The 19,600-nt window shown below is 47.6% G+C and overlaps 1 protein-coding gene across 1 annotated transcript in view; it reads right to left on the reverse strand.

Annotated features, from left to right (window-relative positions):
- Positions 1–19,372, reverse strand: part of LOC142187284 (uncharacterized) — a 91,828-nt gene extending 72,456 nt beyond the window's left edge. Inside the window, exons 1-3 of the mRNA XM_075261510.1 lie at positions 18,901–19,372; positions 8,953–9,120; positions 7,814–7,911 (exon numbers count right to left, since the gene is read on the reverse strand). Coding sequence (XP_075117611.1) covers positions 7,814–7,911; positions 8,953–9,120; positions 18,901–19,315 — 681 coding nt within the window. The 5' untranslated portion in view covers positions 19,316–19,372. The remainder of the gene's footprint in view (positions 1–7,813; positions 7,912–8,952; positions 9,121–18,900) is intronic.
- Positions 19,373–19,600: the final 228 nt, after the last annotated feature.

The raw sequence follows: 19,600 nt of genomic DNA on the forward strand, positions 1-19,600 counted from the left end.
ACTCCCACCTCGAGGGCACGTTTCTCGAAGGTGTGGAGTTTTTTCAAGGAATGCGCCGAGGACAGATATAGTGTTGTCTGCACAATTTGCCTCTCAAAATTGATTAGGGGCTCTGAGAAGAGCAACCTGTCCACCACTTCAATGCGCCGTCATTTGGAATCCAAGCACTGGAATCAGTGGCAGGCAGCAACGGCAGGACAAAGGCCGCCTGCCATTCACGCCCCTGCCACTGCCTCTGCCACTGCCACTGCTGACTTTGCTGGCGATGCACTCCAGAGGATGAGCCAGGACACCACTTCATCTGCCTCCGCCACTTTGTTGACTTCTCCCTCATCCTCCCCTGTTCCTGTCTTATCTCCTTCTCCTGCACCATCAAAGGCACCATCAGGCGCTTCTTTACAACAACCCACCATCTCTCAGACATTGGAGCAGCGGCAGAAATACACTGCTAACCACCCACACGCGCAAGCCTTGAACGCCAACATCGCTAAACTGCTGGCCCAGGAGATGTTGGCGTTCCGGCTTGTTGAAACTCCTGCCTTCCTGGACCTGATGGCAACTGCGGCACCTCGCTATGCCGTCCCTACTTCTCCCGGTGTGCCGTCCCCGCCTTGCACCAGCACGTGTCACTCAACATCAGGCGGGCCCTTAGTTCCGCGCTTTGCACAAAGGTCCACTTGACCACCGACGCGTGGACAAGTGCATGCGGACAGGGACGCTACATTTCATTGACGGCACACTGGGTGAATGTAGTTGAGGCTGGGACTGCTTCCCAAACTGGCCCGGTGTACCTCGTCTCCCCGCCTAACATTCCTGGCAGGGACACGAGAAGAACACCCCCCTCCTCCTCCTCCTCCACCGCCTCCTCCTCCGCCACCGCCTCCTCCTCCGCCACCGCCTCCTCCTCCGCTGTTAGATTGACCCCAGCTACGAGTTGGAAACGTTGCAGCACTGGCGTTGGTAGACGTCAGCAGGCTGTGCTGAAGCTGATCAGCTTGGGGGACAGACAGCACACTGCCTCCGAGGTGAGGGATGCCCTCCTCGATGAGACGGCAATATGGTTTGAGCCGCTGCACCTGGGCCCAGGCATGGTCGTTTGTGATAACGGCCGGAACCTGGTAGCAGCTCTGGAGCTTGCCGGACTCCAACATGTTCCATGTCTGGCCCACGTCTTCAACCTAGTGGTGCAACGTTTCCTAAAGAGCTACCCCAATGTTCCAGAGCTACTGGTGAAAGTGCGGCGCATGTGCGCCCACTTTCGCAAGTCGACAGTAGCCGCTGCTAGCTTAAAATCTCTCCAGCAACGCCTGCATGTGCCACAACACCGGCTTTTGTGCGACGTCCCCACACGCTGGAACTCAACGTTTCAGATGTTGAATAGAGTGGTTGAGCAGCAGAGACCTTTGATGGAATACCAGCTACAAAACCCTAGGGTGCCACAAAGTCAGCTGCCTCAGTTTCACATCCATGAGTGGCCATGGATGAGAGACCTTTGTGACATCCTACGGGTCTTTGAGGAGTCCACAAGGAGGGTGAGCTCTGAGGATGCGATGGTGAGCCTTACAATCCCGCTCTTGTGTGTTCTGAGAGAATCCCTGATTGACATCAGGGATAACTCAGATCACACAGAGGAGTCAGGGATAGCATCCGATCCGTCACAGCTGGAGAGTAGGTCCACACATCTGTCCGCTTCATCGCGTTTAATGGAGGAGGAGGAGGAGGAGGAGGAGGAAGAAGAGTTGTCCGATGATGTGATGGTGATACAGGAGGCTTCCGGGCAACTTCGAATCGTCCCATTGTTGCAGCGCGGATGGGTAGACATGGAGGATGAGGAGGAAATGGAGATTGAACTTTCCGGTGGGGCCAGAGGAGTCATGCCAACTAACACTGTGGCAGACATGGCTGAGTTCATGTTGGGGTGCTTTATAACCGACAAGCGTATTGTCAAAATCATGGAGGACAACCAGTACTGGATCTTTGCTATCCTTGACCCCCGGTATAAAAACAACATCTCGTCTTTTATTCCGGTAGAGGGGAGGGCCAATCGTATCAATGCTTGCCACAGGCAATTGGTGCAGAATATGATGGAGATGTTTCCAGCATGTGACGTTGGTGGCAGGGAGGGCAGTTCCTCCAGTAGGCGACCAAGTTTTCACCGGTCCACACAAACGAGGGGCACACTGTCTAAGGTCTGGGACACCTTGATGGCACCCCCTCGCCAAAGTGCCGCCACGGAGGGTCCTAGTGTCACCAGGCGTGAGAAGTATAGGCGCATGTTGCGGGAATACCTTTCCGACCACAGCCCTGTCCTCTCTGACCCCTCTGCGCCCTACACGTATTGGGTGTCGAAGTTGGACCTGTAGCTTGAACTGTAAAGCACCCCAACATGAAACTCCATGTCGGTACTCAACCTCTCCAATTCCTCCGCATCCTCATACTCATCCACCATAAGCGTTGCACAATTCTGCTAATACTAGGCTCCCTCCACCCTGATTTCTCCCAACTCTGCTGGTTAGAGGCTCCCTCCACCCTGATTTCCACCAACTCTGCTGGTTAGAGGCTCCCTCCACCCTGCTTTCCCACAACTCTGCTGGTTAGAGGCTCCCTCCACCCTGCTTTCCCACAACTCTGCTGGTTAGAGGCTCCCTCCACCCTGATTTCCACCAACTTTGCTGGTTAGAGGCTCCCTCCACCCTGCTTTCCCACAACTCTGCTGGTTAGAGGCTCCCTCCACCCTGATTTCCACCAACTCTGCTGGTTAGAGGCTCCCTCCACCCTGCTTTCCCACAACTCTGCTGGTTAGAGGCTCCCTCCACCATGAATTGGTCCAAACTGGGCTGTTTAGAGGCTCCCTCCACCATGAATTGGTCCAAACTTGGCTGGTTAGAGGCTCCCTCCACCATGAATTGGTCCAAACTGGGCTGTTTAGAGGCTCCCTCCACCATGAATTGGTCCAAACTGGGCTGGTTAGAGGCTCCCTCCACCATGAATTGATCCAAACTGGGTTTTTTAGAGGCTCCCTCCACCATGAATTGGTCCAAACTGGGGTTTTTAGAGGCTCCCTCCACCATGAATTTGCCCAAACTGGGCTGGTTAGAGGCTCCCTCCACCATGAATTTGCCCAAACTGGGCTGGTTAGAGGCTCCCTCCACCATGAATTTGCCCAAACTGGGCTGGTTAGAGGCTCCCTCCACCATGAATTTGCCCAAACTGGGCTGGTTAGAGGCTCCCTCCACCATGAATTTGCCCAAACTGGGCTGTTTAGAGGCTCCCTCCACCATGAATTGGTCTAAACTGGGTTTTTAGAGGCTCCCTCCACCATGAATTGGTCCAAACTGGGTTTTTAGAGGCTCCCTCCACCATGAATTGGTCCAAACTGGGTTTTTTAGAGGCTCCCTCCACCACGAATTTGCCCAAACTGGGCTGTTTAGAGGTTCCCTCCACCATGAATTGGTCCAAACTGGGTTTTTTAGAGGCTCCCTCCACCATGAATTGGTCCAAACTGGGCTGGTTAGAGGCTCCCTCCACCATGAATTGGTCCAAACTGGGTTTTTTAGAGGCTCCCTCCACCATGAATTGGTCCAAACTGGGGTTTTTAGAGGCTCCCTCCACCATGAATTGGTCCAAACTGGGCTGTTTAGAGGCTCCCTCTACCATGAATTGGTCCAAACTGGGTTTTTTAGAGTCTCCCTCCACCATGAATTGGTCCAAACTGGGTTTTTTAGAGGCTCCCTCCACCATGAATTGGTCCAAACTGGTCTGTTTAGAGGCTCCCTCCACCATGAATTGGTCCAAACTGGGCTGTTTAGAGGCTCCCTCCACCATGAATTGGTCCAAACTGGGTTTTTTAGAGGCTCCCTCCACCATGAATTGGTCCAAACTGGGGTTTTTAGAGGCTCCCTCCACCATGAATTGGTCCAAACTGGGCTGTTTAGAGGCTCCCTCTACCATGAATTGGTCCAAACTGGGTTTTTTAGAGTCTCCCTCCACCATGAATTGGTCCAAACTGGGTTTTTTAGAGGCTCCCTCCACCATGAATTGGTCCAAACTGGTCTGTTTAGAGGCTCCCTCCACCATGAATTGGTCCAAACTGGGCTGTTTAGAGGCTCCCTCCACCATGAATTGGTCCAAACTGGGGTTTTTAGAGGCTCCCTCCACCATGAATTTGCCCAAACTGGGCTGTTTAGAGGCTCCCTCCACCATGAATTGGTCCAAACTGGGCTGTTTAGAGGCTCCCTCCACCATGAATTGGTCCAAACTGGGGTTTTTAGAGGCTCCCTCCACCATGAATTTGCCCAAACTGGGCTGTTTAGAGGCTCCCTCCACCATGAATTGGTCCAAACTGGGTTTTTTAGAGGCTCCCTCCACCATGAATTGGTCCAAACTGGGTTTTTTAGAGGCTCCCTCCACCATGAATTGGTCCAAACTGGGCTGTTTAGAGGCTCCCTCCACCATGAATTGGTCCAAACTGGGTTTTTTAGAGGCTCCCTCCACCATGAATTGGTCCAAACTGGGGTTTTTAGAGGCTCCCTCCACCATGAATTGGTCCAAACTGGGCTGTTTAGAGGCTCCCTCCACCATGAATTGGTCCAAACTGGGGTTTTTAGAGGCTCCCTCCACCATGAATTTGCCCAAACTGGGCTGTTTAGAGGCTCCCTCCACCATGAATTGGTCCAAACTGGGCTGTTTAGAGGCTCCCTCCACCATGAATTGGTCCAAACTGGGGTTTTTAGAGGCTCCCTCCACCATGAATTTGCCCAAACTGGGGTTGTTTAGAGGCTCCCTCCACCATGAATTGGTCCAAACTGGGCTGTTTAGAGGCTCCCTCCACCATGAATTGGTCCAAACTGGGGTTTTTAGAGGCTCCCTCCACCATGAATTTGCCCAAACTGGGCTGTTTAGAGGCTCCCTCCACCATGAATTGGTCCAAACTGGGGTTTTTAGAGGCTCCCCCCACCATGAATTGGTCCAAACTGGGTTTTTTAGAGGCTCCCTCCACCATGAATTGGTCCAAACTGGGTTTTTTAGAGGCTCCCTCCACCATGAATTGGTCCAAACTGGGCTGTTTAGAGGCTCCCTCCACCATGAATTGGTCCAAACTGGGGTTTTTAGAGGCTCCCTCCACCATGAATTTGCCCAAACTGGGCTGGTTAGAGGCTCCCTCCACCATGAATTTGCCCAAACTGGGCTGGTTAGAGGCTCCCTCCACCATGAATTTGCCCAAACTGGGCTGTTTAGAGGCTCCCTCCACCATGAATTGGTCCAAACTGGGTTTTTTAGAGGCTCCCTCCACCATGAATTGGTCCAAACTGGGGTTTTTAGAGGCTCCCTCCACCATGAATTTGCCCAAACTGGGTTTTTTAGAGGCTCCCTCCACCATGAATTGGTCCAAACTGGGTTTTTTAGAGGCTCCCTCCACCATGAATTGGTCCAAACTGGGCTGTTTAGAGGCTCCCTCCACCATGAATTGGTCCAAACTGGGGTTTTTAGAGGCCCCCTCCACCATGAATTTGCCCAAACTGGGCTGGTTAGAGGCTCCCTCCACCATGAATTTGCCCAAACTGGGCTGGTTAGAGGCTCCCTCCACCATGAATTTGCCCAAACTGGGCTGTTTAGAGGCTCCCTCCACCATGAATTGGTCCAAACTGGGTTTTTAGAGGCTCCCTCCACCATGAATTGGTCCAAATTGGGCTGTTTAGAGGCTCCCTCCACCATGAATTGGTCCAAACTGGGGTTTTTAGAGGCTCCTTCCACCATGAATTGGTCCAAACTGGGTTTTTTAGAGGCTCCCTCCACCATGAATTTGCCCAAACTGGGCTGTTTAGAGGCTCCCTCCACCATGAATTGGTCCAAACTGGGTTTTTTAGAGGCTCCCTCCACCATGAATTGGTCCAAACTGGGCTGTTTAGAGGCTCCCTCCACCATGAATTGGTCCAAACTGGGGTTTTTAGAGGCTCCCTCCACCATGAATTTGCCCAAACTGGGCTGGTTAGAGGCTCCCTCCACCATGAATTTGCCCAAACTGGGCTGGTTAGAGGCTCCCTCCACCATGAATTTGCCCAAACTGGGCTGTTTAGAGGCTCCCTCCACCATGAATTGGTCCAAACTGGGTTTTTTAGAGGCTCCCTCCACCATGAATTGGTCCAAACTGGGGTTTTTAGAGGCTCCCTCCACCATGAATTTGCCCAAACTGGGTTTTTTAGAGGCTCCCTCCACCATGAATTGGTCCAAACTGGGTTTTTTAGAGGCTCCCTCCACCATGAATTGGTCCAAACTGGGCTGTTTAGAGGCTCCCTCCACCATGAATTGGTCCAAACTGGGGTTTTTAGAGGCCCCCTCCACCATGAATTTGCCCAAACTGGGCTGGTTAGAGGCTCCCTCCACCATGAATTTGCCCAAACTGGGCTGGTTAGAGGCTCCCTCCACCATGAATTTGCCCAAACTGGGCTGTTTAGAGGCTCCCTCCACCATGAATTGGTCCAAACTGGGTTTTTAGAGGCTCCCTCCACCATGAATTGGTCCAAATTGGGCTGTTTAGAGGCTCCCTCCACCATGAATTGGTCCAAACTGGGGTTTTTAGAGGCTCCTTCCACCATGAATTGGTCCAAACTGGGTTTTTTAGAGGCTCCCTCCACCATGAATTTGCCCAAACTGGGCTGTTTAGAGGCTCCCTCCACCATGAATTGGTCCAAACTGGGTTTTTTAGAGGCTCCCTCCACCATGAATTTGCCCAAACTGGGCTGTTTAGAGGCTCCCTCCACCATGAATTGGTCCAAACTAGGGTTTTTAGAGGCTCCCTCCACCATGAATTGGTCCAAACTGGGGTTTTTAGAGGCTCCCTCCACCATGAATTGGTCCAAACTGGGGTTTTTAGAGGCTCCCTCCACCATGAATTTGTCCAAACTCTGCTGGTTAGAGGTTCAATCCACCCTGATTTTCAAAACAAATGTTGGTGCCAACCTCAACTTACTACAAGGGCCAAATTCACTGCTGGTGACAAGCTCTCCTCACTGCAAGTGCCAAATACACATGTTTCAAGGTGTTTTCCTACTGTCAGAGAGGTGGTATTGAGTGTGTAAAGTGTGTAGTTGTTAGGCTGTGATGTTGGGGTAATAGAGGGTCTTTGGTGTGTTAGATGCCCCCAGACATGCTTCCCCTGCTGTCCCAGTGTCATTCCAGAGGTGTTGGCATCATTTCCTGGGGTGTCATAGTGGACTTGGTGACCCTCCAGACACGGATTTGGGTTTCCCCCTTAACGAGTATCTGTTCCCCATAGACTATAATGGGGTTCGAAACCCGTTCGAACACACGAACATTGAGCGGCTGTTCGAATCGAATTTCGAACCTCGAACATTTTAGTGTTCGCTCATCTCTATTTATAACCATTAGAAGCCATCAAAATGTGGGCAGCAATGGGAGATAAGGTTCATAAGCTGTGCTTTGTGTGCCTCATAACATCTTAAAGTGGGGTCCTGTGTCAGGGTTAAAGGTCACATATGCAAAACTGACTCTTTTATGCTCAGCGGAGTTACACTTTTATAGAAAGTGGCACACATGGAGTATCTGTGTATCTGTTCTCGTGTCTCTATGTTTTTGAAGAGTGACCTGAAAATGTATTTCTTTTCCATCCATACTTAGGTTGGTGTACTATGATATTTATGATTTCCTAACTTTAGTACGGTTTAGTATTCATAAAAATTTACAGTACACAAGATAAAGAACACATTGCTACAGACTAGAAATAAAATAGGCTAACCTAAAAGTAGTCAGTTCATATGTTATAGCGATGTATCATCTATAAGTCAGCACATACCTTTGGTAGTTTTAGTTTTCTATTGTTGTTCCGGTATTCCTTTTCATTATCGATTGTCAAGAGAAACAGCAAATTAAGAAAAAAACTTTTTCCTTTTCCTATAATAGTAAAACACTGTAGTTAGTAGTTAGTTAATTACAAGGAAAGTCTTTATTAAAATGAATAAATTAACTAGGTGGAATTTTTCTTTCGCCTGAAGACACTCCCTCCTCCCGACTAGGCCCAGTCATTTAGGCCTAATTCCAGAACATGGAATAAACTGGAGGTTTGGGGCCCTGGTTATAACCATATAAAGGATTGGCCCTATTATACACATCAGTTACCTCCCATTTAATGGCATTCCATCCAATAGCCTGACCTTGAACTTAAAACTTACTGGAGGTTACAGTTACAAGTCATCTAATATGTTCCAAATTACTTTTCACAACATGGAGTCACGCATACCTCCCAACCGTCCCGATTTCCGCGGGACATTCACGATTTTGGTGACATGTCCCGCGGTCCCGGTTGGAGGGAGGTATGTGCCGATTTCAACTCAGATCTGCGTCCAGAGGACGCAGATCTGAGTTGAACACATACGCGGCTAAAGCAAGGAGCTGACACAGGTCAGCTCCTTGCTTCGCCACTGCCGCTGGCTACTGGCTTGTACACGCGATGTGATGACATCACATCGCGTCTACAACTGTGTCAGCGTGAGAGAGAGTGAAGCGCGCAGAGAGCGGCGAGGGAAAGAAGGAGAAGGTAAGTGTAATGTGCACTGAGGTGGAACGTGAACCTGGGGGCAGATGAAGGAGAGGACGGCATGACATTGGGGCAGAGATGTGGGGACATGAATCTGGGGGCAGAGATGGAGGGACATGAAACTGGGAGCAGAGATGGAGGGGACATGAATCTGGGTGCAGAGATGGTGAATATGAATCTGGGGGCAGAGATGGAGGGGGGACATGAAACTGGGGGAGAGATAGAGGGGGGACATATAATTTACGGGTGACTGTAGGAGGATTATACTGTGTGCGGGCACATGAAAAATTAATGAGTGGGTGGAGTCAACACAAAAGCACGCCGCATATTTTGTCCCTCTTTCTGGTCTTCAAAAGTTGGGAGGAATGGGAGTGGCATGTGAAAGCAAATGAGCATACCATTTTGTGAGAGTATGGCGATCTTTGTGCGTTTTTCTTTAAATTCATCCAACACTTTCTTAATGCTGTCCCTTATGAAGGACTTTCCATCTGTTTCCTCCGAGTCTGGCTGGATCTTAGAAAGTGTCTTGTAACATAACTCCAGTTTGTGAATTTGAAAATCAGGTTCTGGGAAAAAAAGAATATATTTAAAATCCACATATTATAGATAGACATATTCTCAAGGGAAAGGATAACCATATAGCAGCAGCTTATGGGTACAGGCGACTGATGTAACATCACAGCAATAGCAGCTTGGAATATGACATATAAAATAATAAAGAACAATGATACCTTTGCTGTGCCTGTACTTAAAAATACATATAAGCTTCATGAGCATATAGTGATTACATAAGTGGATGCAATTCTGAGAGTCATGGCAGGTCCGAGGGATGACCACTGTTAGTTGGATTGGAAACACTGGGGCAGACAGTTTACTGGTATACAAGACATAAGTCACAATTTTGTGTGCAAAGTGCTGAAAATTTTAGACTTTTCTTTTTTTTTTATCATCTTCTGCGTTGCCTTTGCCATTCTCACCTTTCACATTCAATACATGCTTCAAGTACTAGTGACTGAGTAAATTCTATGCTAGACCCACATCTCAGCAGTACAGACTTTCTATCATGCTTGATATGTTTGTTTTTTGTTTTTTATTTGAAGGTACAAATAGTTGTTTCACCTCAGTATACAGTCACATATCAGAGGAGCAGGGCCCGTGTCACCTCAGTATACAGTCACATATCAGAGGTGCAGGGCCCGTGTCACCTCAGTATACAGTCACATATCAGAGGTGCAGGGCCCGTGTCACCTCAGTATACAGTCACATATCAGAGGTGCAGGGCCCGTGTCACCTCAGTATACAGTCACATATCAGAGGTGCAGGGCCCGTGTTACCTCAGTATACAGTCACATATCAGAGGAGCAGGGCCCGTGTCACCTCAGTATACAGTCACATATCAGAGGAGCAGGGCCCGTGTCACCTCAGTATACAGTCACATATCAGAGGAGCAGGGCCCGTGTCACATCAGTATACAGTCACATATCAGAGGTGCAGGGTCTGTGTCACCTCAGTATACAGTCACATATCAGAGGCACAGGGCCCGAGTTACCTCAGTATACAGTCACATATCAGAGGCACAGGCTCTGTGTCACCTCAGTATACAGTCACATATCAGAGGCACAGGGCCCGAGTTACCTCAGTATACAGTCACATATCAGAGGCACAGGCTCTGTGTCACCTCAGTATACAGTCACATATCAGAGGAGCAGGGCCCGTGTCACCTCAGTATACAGTCACATATCAGAGGCACAGGGCCCGTGTCACCTCAGTATACAGTCACATATCAGAGGAGCAGGGCCTGTGTCACCTCAGTATACAGTCACATATCAGAGGAGCAGGGCCCGTGTCACCTCAGTATACAGTCACATATCAGAGGAGCAGGGCCCGTGTCACCTCAGTATACAGTCACATATCAGAGGAGCAGGGCCCGTGTCACCTCAGTATACAGTCACATATCAGAGGAGCAGGGTCTGTGTCACCTCAGTATACAGTCACATATCAGAGGAGCAGGGCCCATGTCACCTCAGTATACAGTCACATAGCAGAGGAGCAGGGCCCGTGTTACCTCAGTATACAGTCACATATCAGAGGAGCAGGGTCTGTGTCACCTCAGTATACAGTCACATATCAGAGGAGCAGGCTCCGTGTCACCTCAGTATACAGTCACATATCAGAGGAGCAGGGTCCGTGTCACCTCAGTATACAGTCACATATCAGAGGAGCAGGGCCCGTGTCACCTCAGTATACAGTCACATATCAGAGGAGCAGGGTCTGTGTCACCTCAGTATACAGTCACATATCAGAGGAGCAGGGCCCGTGTCACCTCAGTATACAGTCACATATCAGAGGAGCAGGGTCTGTGTCACCTCAGTATACAGTCACATATCAGAGGAGCAGGCTCCGTGTCACCTCAGTATACAGTCACATATCAGAGGAGCAGGGTCTGTGTCACCTCAGTATACAGGAAAATGTTCGTTTTTGTACCGTGTTAGCCAGTGGGTTGGAAATATAAAAAAAAAACGAAAACTTGGTGGTCTTCAGTAGTTGATACCTTTTTAATGGCTAACTCATAGCTTTCATCCGAAACACATAAAGAACTCTATTGTGTACAGCCAGGCCATCAGATACCATTGCATATGTTCTAGCCCTGCAGATAGAGAAGAACACCTCGGAGTCCTCAGAGACACATTCTTGAGGCAGGGTTACCATCCAAGAACAATTGATAACCAAATCACCAGAGCCACCAGGATACCAAGATCGGAGTTATTAAGATACAATACCAAACAGGAGAACAACCGAGTGCCCCTGGTTGTCACATATAACCCCCACCTGGAGACGCTGAGAGGTATCACACGCAAATTACATCCACTACTACAAAAAGACAACCGTCTAACATCCATATTTCCGGACCCCTCTCTCCTGTGCTACAGACAGCCACCAAACCTCAGGAATATGGTGGTCAGTAGCTCATTATCATCCCCAACCAACACAGGAACATTTCCATGTGGAAATAAGAGGTGCAAAACCTGCCCCCACATACTGACCACTGACAGGATAGAGATACCAAACTCGAACAAGGAATATAACATTCCAGGTACCTTCACCTGCAGCACATCCAATGTAGTGTATTTAATTATGTGTACCAAATGCTCCACTGAAAATCTGTATGTTGGAGAGACCGGACAGCAGCTTAGACTGCGTATGAACTCACATCGCCATACTATTAGAGAACAAAGAATTGACCTTCCCGTGTCAAAACATTTTTGCAGGGGGGATCACAACATCACCAATGACATGAAAATTCTGGTTTTGAGAGGGAATTTCAGATCAAAGAGAGAACGGCGTATACATGAGTATAAGTTCATGACACTGCTTCAGACACTAGAGTGTGGACTTAATGCATCACAGGGTTTCATGTCTTTTTACAGTAGCGTGTGAACTGATAAGGACCTGTAAGTGTTTACATTGTCTCTACCAATTACCACATTGTCTCTACCTAATGTCTCTACCAGGTGCTTACATTGTCTCACCAATTACTAACAACCCCCCCTCCTCCTGAAATCTAACACCCCTTGTGCCTGCTCTGTGTATATATATATATATATATATATATATATATATATATATATATATATATATATATCCTATTAATATTATAAATGTGAAAGTTTGTGAGTTTGTGGGTTTGTGTGTTTGGATGTTTGCATATTCGGATGTTTGTTCCTCAATCACGGAAAAACCGCTCCACTGATTTGGCTGAAATTTTCCACAAAGATAGTTAATACACCCGATTAAACAATAGGCTACTTTTCGTCACAATAGCGCACATACGTTTGTGCCAGGACCCCCACAAAACCCAAACTCACACCACCATCTCTGCAATCTCACACACTTTGGACCATAGCAAGCCACAAAATTCATATTGCCCTCTACAGCCTCGATCCTAACCCCACACAATCACATATACATATACTTTACCACTTTGCCCCTCACCTCAACGATACTCCAGGAGGCTCTCTTTAACGCTCTGGAGCAGCCATGTTTGCCGCCCCCCACCGCTCTGACAATCCGCGACACCGCCCACCCATGTCAATACCCCTAGGCAGTCTAATAAATGCAAAAAAAAAAAGTTTACAAAAAGTAAAAAAAATATAAAAAAATAAATAAAAAGGATTAAAAATTCAAATCTCCCCCCTTTCCCTAGAACACATATAAAAGTAGTTAAAAACTGTGAAACACATACATGTTAGGTATCCCCGCGTCTGAAATCGCCTGCTCTACAAAGCTATACAAATATTTTTCCTGTTCAGTAAACGCCATAGCGGGAAAAATGGTCAAAAGTGCCAAACCGCTATTTTTTCACTTTTTTGATTCTGATAAAAATTTGAATAAAAAGTGATCAAAGCAATAACATTTCCTGAAAATGGTAGAAGTACAAAGTACACCCGGTCCCGCAAAAAAAGACGCCCTATACATCCCCGTACACGCACGTATAAAAAAAGTTACGGCTGTCGGAATATGGCGACTTTTCAAAAAATAATTTTTTAACACAGTTTTGGATTTTTTTTAAGGGGTCAAAATGTAAATAAAACCATATAAATTTGGTATCCCTGGAATCGTAACGAAACACAAAATACAGGGGACATGTCATTTTGGTTGCACAGTGAACGCAGTAAAACCAAAGCCCGTAAGAGAGTCGCAGAAATGCATTTTTTCTTCAAATCCACCCCATTCTGAATTTTTTCCCTGCTTCCCAGTACATTATATAGAATAAATAATGGCGGCATCATGAAGAAAAATTTGTCCCGCAAAAATTAAGACCTCATATGGCTCTGGGAGTGGAGAAATAAAAAAGTTATGGGGTTTAGAAGGAGGGGAGTCAAAAACGAAAAACAAAAAATGCCATCGGCGGCAAAGGGTTAACTTCAAATACTTCTGTCCCAAAGTCACTATGTAAAGTTTCTCACAACACCGTATATATAGCAGCTCAAATACAAAGTAACTTCAACACAAAAGTCTCACGTATTCTCTGAATTACAGCAAAAACAAGATACAAAGTTACATTTCATATCCCATACCTTATACACAGTACGAAAACCTTACCCGCACCTGTATATACCCACTGCTACAATCACCGCAGACGAAGTCGCGGGTACCAGCTAATATATATATATATATATATATATATATATATATATATATATATATATATATACATCCTTCAGTAATGTTTTTAAATTTGCTTTGACAAAGGAGCCTTTGCGTTCCGAAACGTTAGCCATTTGTCATCATTATGAGTTAGCCATTAAAAAGGTATCAACTACTGAAGACCACCAAGTTTTTGTTTTTTTTATACCTCAGTATACAGTCACATATCAGGAGCAGGGCCCGTGTTAACTCAGTATACAGTCACATATCAGAGGAGCAGGGCCCGTGTCACCTCAGTATACAGTCACATATCAGAGGAGCAGGCTCCGTGTCACCTCAGTATACAGTCACATATCAGAGGAGCAGGGCCCATGTCACCTCAGTATACAGTCACATATCAGAGGAGCAGGGCCCGAGTTACCTCAGTATACAGTCACATATCAGAGGAGCAGGGCCCGTGTCACCTCAGTATACAGTCACATATCAGAGGAGCAGGGCCCATGTCACCTCAGTATACAGTCACATATCAGAGGAGCAGGGCCCGTGTTAACTCAGTATACAGTCACATATCAGAGGAGCAGGGCCCGTGTCACCTCAGTATACAGTCACATATCAGAGGAGCAGGCTCCGTGTCACCTCAGTATACAGTCACATATCAGAGGAGCAGGGCCCATGTCACCTCAGTATACAGTCACATATCAGAGGAGCAGGGCCCGTGTCATCTCAGTATACAATCACATATCAGAGGAGCAGGGCCCGTGTCACCTCAGTATACAGTCACATATCAGAGGCGCAGGCTCCGTGTCACCTCAGCCTGCAGTCACATATCAAAGGAGCAGGGCCCGAGTCACCTCAGTATACAGTCACATATCAGAGGAGCAGGGCCCGAGTCACCTCAGTATACAGTCACATATCAGAGGAACAGGGCCCGTGTCACCTCAGTATACAGTCACATATCAGAGGAGCAGGGCCCGTGTCACCTCAGTATACAGTCACATATCAGAGGAACAGGGCCCGTGTCACCTCAGTATACAGTCACATGTCAGAGGAGCAGGGCCCGAGTCACCTCAGTATACAGTCACATATCAGAGGAACAGGGCCCGTGTCACCTCAGTATACAGTCACATGTCAGAGGAGCAGGGCCCGTGTCACCTCAGTATACAGTCACATATCAGAGGAGCAGGGCCCGTGTCACCTCAGTATACAGTCACATGTCAGAGGAGCAGGGCCCGAGTCACCTCAGTATACAGTCACATATCAGAGGAGCAGGGCCCGAGTCACCTCAGTATACAGTCACATATCAGAGGAACAGGGCCCGTGTCACCTCAGTATACAGTCACATATCAGAGGAGCAGGGCCCGTGTCACCTCAGTATACAGTCACATATCAGAGGAACAGGGCCCGTGTCACCTCAGTATACAGTCACATGTCAGAGGAGCAGGGCCCGAGTCACCTCAGTATACAGTCACATATCAGAGGAGCAGGGCCCGTGTCACCTCAGTATACAGTCACATATCAGAGGAGCAGGGCCCGTGTCACCTCAGTATACAGTCACATATCAGAGGAGCAGGGCCCGTGTCACCTCAGTATACAGTCACATATCAGAGGAGCAGGGCCCTTGTCACCTCAGTATACAGTCACATATCAGAGGAGCAGGGCCCGTGTCACCTCAGTATACAGTCACATATCAGAGGAACAGGGCCCGTGTCACCTCAGTATACAGTCACATATCAGAGGAGCAGGGTCTGTGTCACCTCAGTATACAGTCACATATCAGAGGAGCAGGGCCCGTGTCACCTCAGTATACAGTCACATATCAGAGGAGCAGGGCCCTTGTCACCTCAGTATACAGTCACATATCAGAGGAGCAGGGCCCGTGTCACCTCAGTATACAGTCACATATCAGAGGAACAGGGCCCGTGTCACCTCAGTATACAGTCACATATCAGAGGAGCAGGGTCTGTGTCACCTCAGTATACAGTCACATATCAGAGGAGCAGGCTCCATGTCACCTCAGTATACAGTCACATATGAGAGGAGCAGGGCCCGTGTCACCTCAGTATACAGTCACATATGAGAGGAGCAGGGCCCGTGTTACCTCAGTATACAGTCACATATCAGAGGAGCAGGGCCCGTGTTACCTCAGTATACAGTCACATATCAGAGGAGCAGGGCCCGTGTCACCTCAGTATACAGTCACATATCAGAGGAGCAGGGTCTGTGTCACCTCAGTATACAGTCACATATCAGAGGAGCAGGGTCTGTGTCACCTCAGTATACAGTTACATATCAGAGGAGCAGGGCCCGTGTCACCTCAGTATACAGTCACATATCAGAGGCACATGACCTCATAAAAGTGGGTGGAGCTAAATTTGCCACGGCGTGTGATGTACAAAAGTTGGGAGGTATAATATTGGCCATCAACAGATGTAAGATGGTGGACTTTTTAATGGGATTAGCTCAGGGATCACCATCTCCTCAGAGGGACTAGCACTTTTTGGCACAGGAATGAAAGTCCACTCCAGGCAAGTGTGGTGCAATTGGCTGCAAACTGTTTTATTAGAACTTTTCAGGCAAATTAAAACAAATGCAATATAAAATAAAATCCGGTACTATTCCGTTATCGGGCCAGCAGCAGCGCATTTCAGCACCAGCTTTCGGGACAGCAGTTCAGTTCAGCAGCGGGAATTACAATGACATCCGAGGACTGCTGGCCCGATGCTTGTGCCCAGTAGCCAGTACATCAATGACCCCCCCTCCATCTCCTCCTCCTTCCAGTGCTGCCCCCCAGCTCTCCTTACATCTACCCCGTACCCTCTCCCCGCCACATGACTAAGCCGATGCTGGCCCGATGATAGAGGCCGTGCTTGTGTGTAGTAGGCAGTACATCGATCGATGCCCTCATCCTCCTCTTCCTTCCAGTGCTGCCCCCCAGCTCTTCTTACATCTGCCCCGTACCCTCTCCCTGTAATAGGCCTCACCGTAAATCTTGAGCAATGAATGCTACTAGATAGCCGCCGGACGCTGCAGAAAGTTTGTCCCTCCGGCTCGCTGTAGCTCACCGTTCCTATAGTCGGCGTGTTTCTTGTCAGGGCCTGGATTGAGCCCCGGTGTCTTTCCTTTCGGTCTCGGTACTAGCGCTGAGGTGAGGCCTAGTCGTGTGGCGGGGAGAGGGTACGGGGAAGATGTAAGGAGAGCTGGGGGGCAGCACTGGCAGGAGGAGAAGGATGGGGGAGGGGGGTCATCGATGTACTGGTTACTGGGCACAAGCATCGGGCCAGCAGTCCTCGGATGTCATTGTAATTCCCGCTGCTGAACTGCTGTCCCGAAAGCTGCTGCTGAACTGCGCTGCTGCTGGCCCGATAACGGAATAGTACCTAAAATCCTAGCCGTCTGGCTACTACCTTCAATACAGGTTTCCTAACTACTGACAGCTAGGTCTACTGCACAATACAACTCACACATGGATTCCCAAGAGCAGAGAGGTCCATAGACTTATGTGCTGTCTGCCCTCATATACACACACATTTCAGGATACTAGGAATTAACCCCACACATCCCAAAACCTGGAGTGGCTGAATGGAGTAGAGAGACAGCCAATTCTCCCTGTTCCAGTAAATCTCTCCAGCAAAGAACAGTGTTTCTCAGCTGCATCTAGGTCATATATGACAGGAATCTGGGAGATTTGTATACTCCTTCTACCACTTTTCCCCTGGTCCTGTCACAATATGCTTGTCCCACCTTTGCTTGCTTCTCCTGTGGGTCCCTACTAAGTGCTGCCTGGATTCACATTCACATTTATCATCTGTCTCTGAGCATGTGATATAGCAGTGCATAACGTTCACACAAGGACCAAAGCTGTAGAGGAATGCAATAGAGGTTTGCAATACTGAGGCAGCAACTGTCTTCCTAATTACATCATGGAAGGCAGATTTGCATATTCTTCCCATAGTTCCTTGCAAAGTGGAGTGCTAAAGGCTTAACAAGTCTCCACACACCTATATGGTGGTCTCTCCCTAAGGAGTGACAATATCCCCTTAACCCCATTAATAGTACTAAGACCTTTTTTTGCAAATTAATCCTTTGCCCAGAAAACCCCTTTAGGCCCTCATATGACTCTGAAAATAACAATAAAAAAGTTGTGGGGTTTGGAGGGTGAAAAATTCCACCAGCAAGGAAGGGGTTAAATATATTTTTGCTTTACCTCACAACTTTTTAAGAACTGAAAGAGGGACAAAGTGCGCGGCGTGCGTAAAGCGCCGTGGCAAATCTAGCCCCGCCCACTATTATGTTGACTCCACCCATTCTCATTCATTTTTCATGTGCCCCGACACAGTATAATCCTCCTACAGTTACCCGTAAATTATATGTCCCCCCTCCATCTCTGACCCCAGATTCATGTCCCCCCATCTCTGCCCCCAGATTCATGTGCCCCCCTCTCCGCCCCCAGATTCATGTCCCCCCATCTCCTCCCCCAGATTCATGTCCCCTCATCTCTGCCCCCAGATTCATGCCGCCCCCCCTTCATCTGCCCCCAGTTTCATTGACCCCCTGCATTATGTTCCACCTCAATGTTTAACACAAAAAAACACCTATACTCACCTTTTCCTCGCTCCCCGCCGCTCTCTCCGCAGTTTCACAGAGTTGTAAGCGCGATGTCATCACATCGCGTTTACACAGCTCCTTGCTTTAGTCGCGTATGTATTCAACTCAGATCTGCGTCCTCTGGACGTAGATCTGAGTTGAAATCGGGACATACAGTACCTGCCGCAGCAAAGCAAGGAGCTGAGCGGTGATAGCTCCTTGTTTTAGTCGCGTATGTATTAAACTGCAGATCTTAGTTGAAATCGGGACATACCTCCCGCCGACTGGGACCGCGGGACAGTACACTGAAATCGTGAATGTCCTATGGAAATCGGGACGGTTGGGAGGTATGGCAAACTACAACCAAAAAGCACTGCGGAGAAGAACGTGGCTAAAACACATCACGTTTTTTTCCGCATTGCAGACTTTTTGTCCATTTTATAGATATACAGAAACCAAAACAGTTATAAATTTATATTCCATTCATATGCCTATGTAGTTTTACAACAGGATTTAAAACATCCAATAGCAACTACAATGAATATCATATTTTTATGTTTTGCATATATGTATGACATTAATATACATAACAAATACAGTCATTATTTTGTTACCTGAAATCATAGGCTGTGGGATAATCTCTTCTGTGTTATTCACTCGGTCAATTAATATATTTTTTACTCCGGTATACATGGATAAGTGGGATATGAGTTTTTTCCTGTAATGATTTAGTTTTTCTTCATTGATAATATCAGGAGATACACAGCGAATAAACATGTCTTTCACATATGTTTTAGTTGATTTAAATAGTATCTCTTTTGTTTCCAGTCGAGTTTCACGGAATACTTTATGTAAAATATTCCTAAGAGTTCTTTCTTGTAGCGTGTAGAGCACTCGTACTGAGGATTCAGCTGTGATGATAGGACAAATAAGATTTCCATCAGTGCGGATAAATGGATCGCACAGTCGTAACAATACTTGCTGAGTAGATTCCTTTTCAGTCTTCAGCCTTTTAGGCGGAGTAGCCATAATAATTAACCCTTCTCTGTTCTCCTGAGATCCACTAACAGCTATAGGGTATTAGATGTTTTTTCTCATTCACTACAATATAAACATTCAGAAATACTTCTTAATGCTGTATGAATCCAAATAGGATGGAAAGAGAAATGAAGTCTAAACACCTGAATCACAATTATAACAAGCAAAGACATGGGAGTGTCTTAATCCAGAAAGCAGGAAATGAAACAAGTTTGAGAAAACGAAACTTACTTGATTTAGAAGAAAGAGCTGAGCCTGGAGCTAGTACTGTTTGTA

The sequence above is a fragment of the Leptodactylus fuscus genome, chromosome 1 (genome assembly GCF_031893055.1).
Source record: "Leptodactylus fuscus isolate aLepFus1 chromosome 1, aLepFus1.hap2, whole genome shotgun sequence".
Lineage (NCBI taxonomy): Eukaryota > Metazoa > Chordata > Amphibia > Anura > Leptodactylidae > Leptodactylus > Leptodactylus fuscus.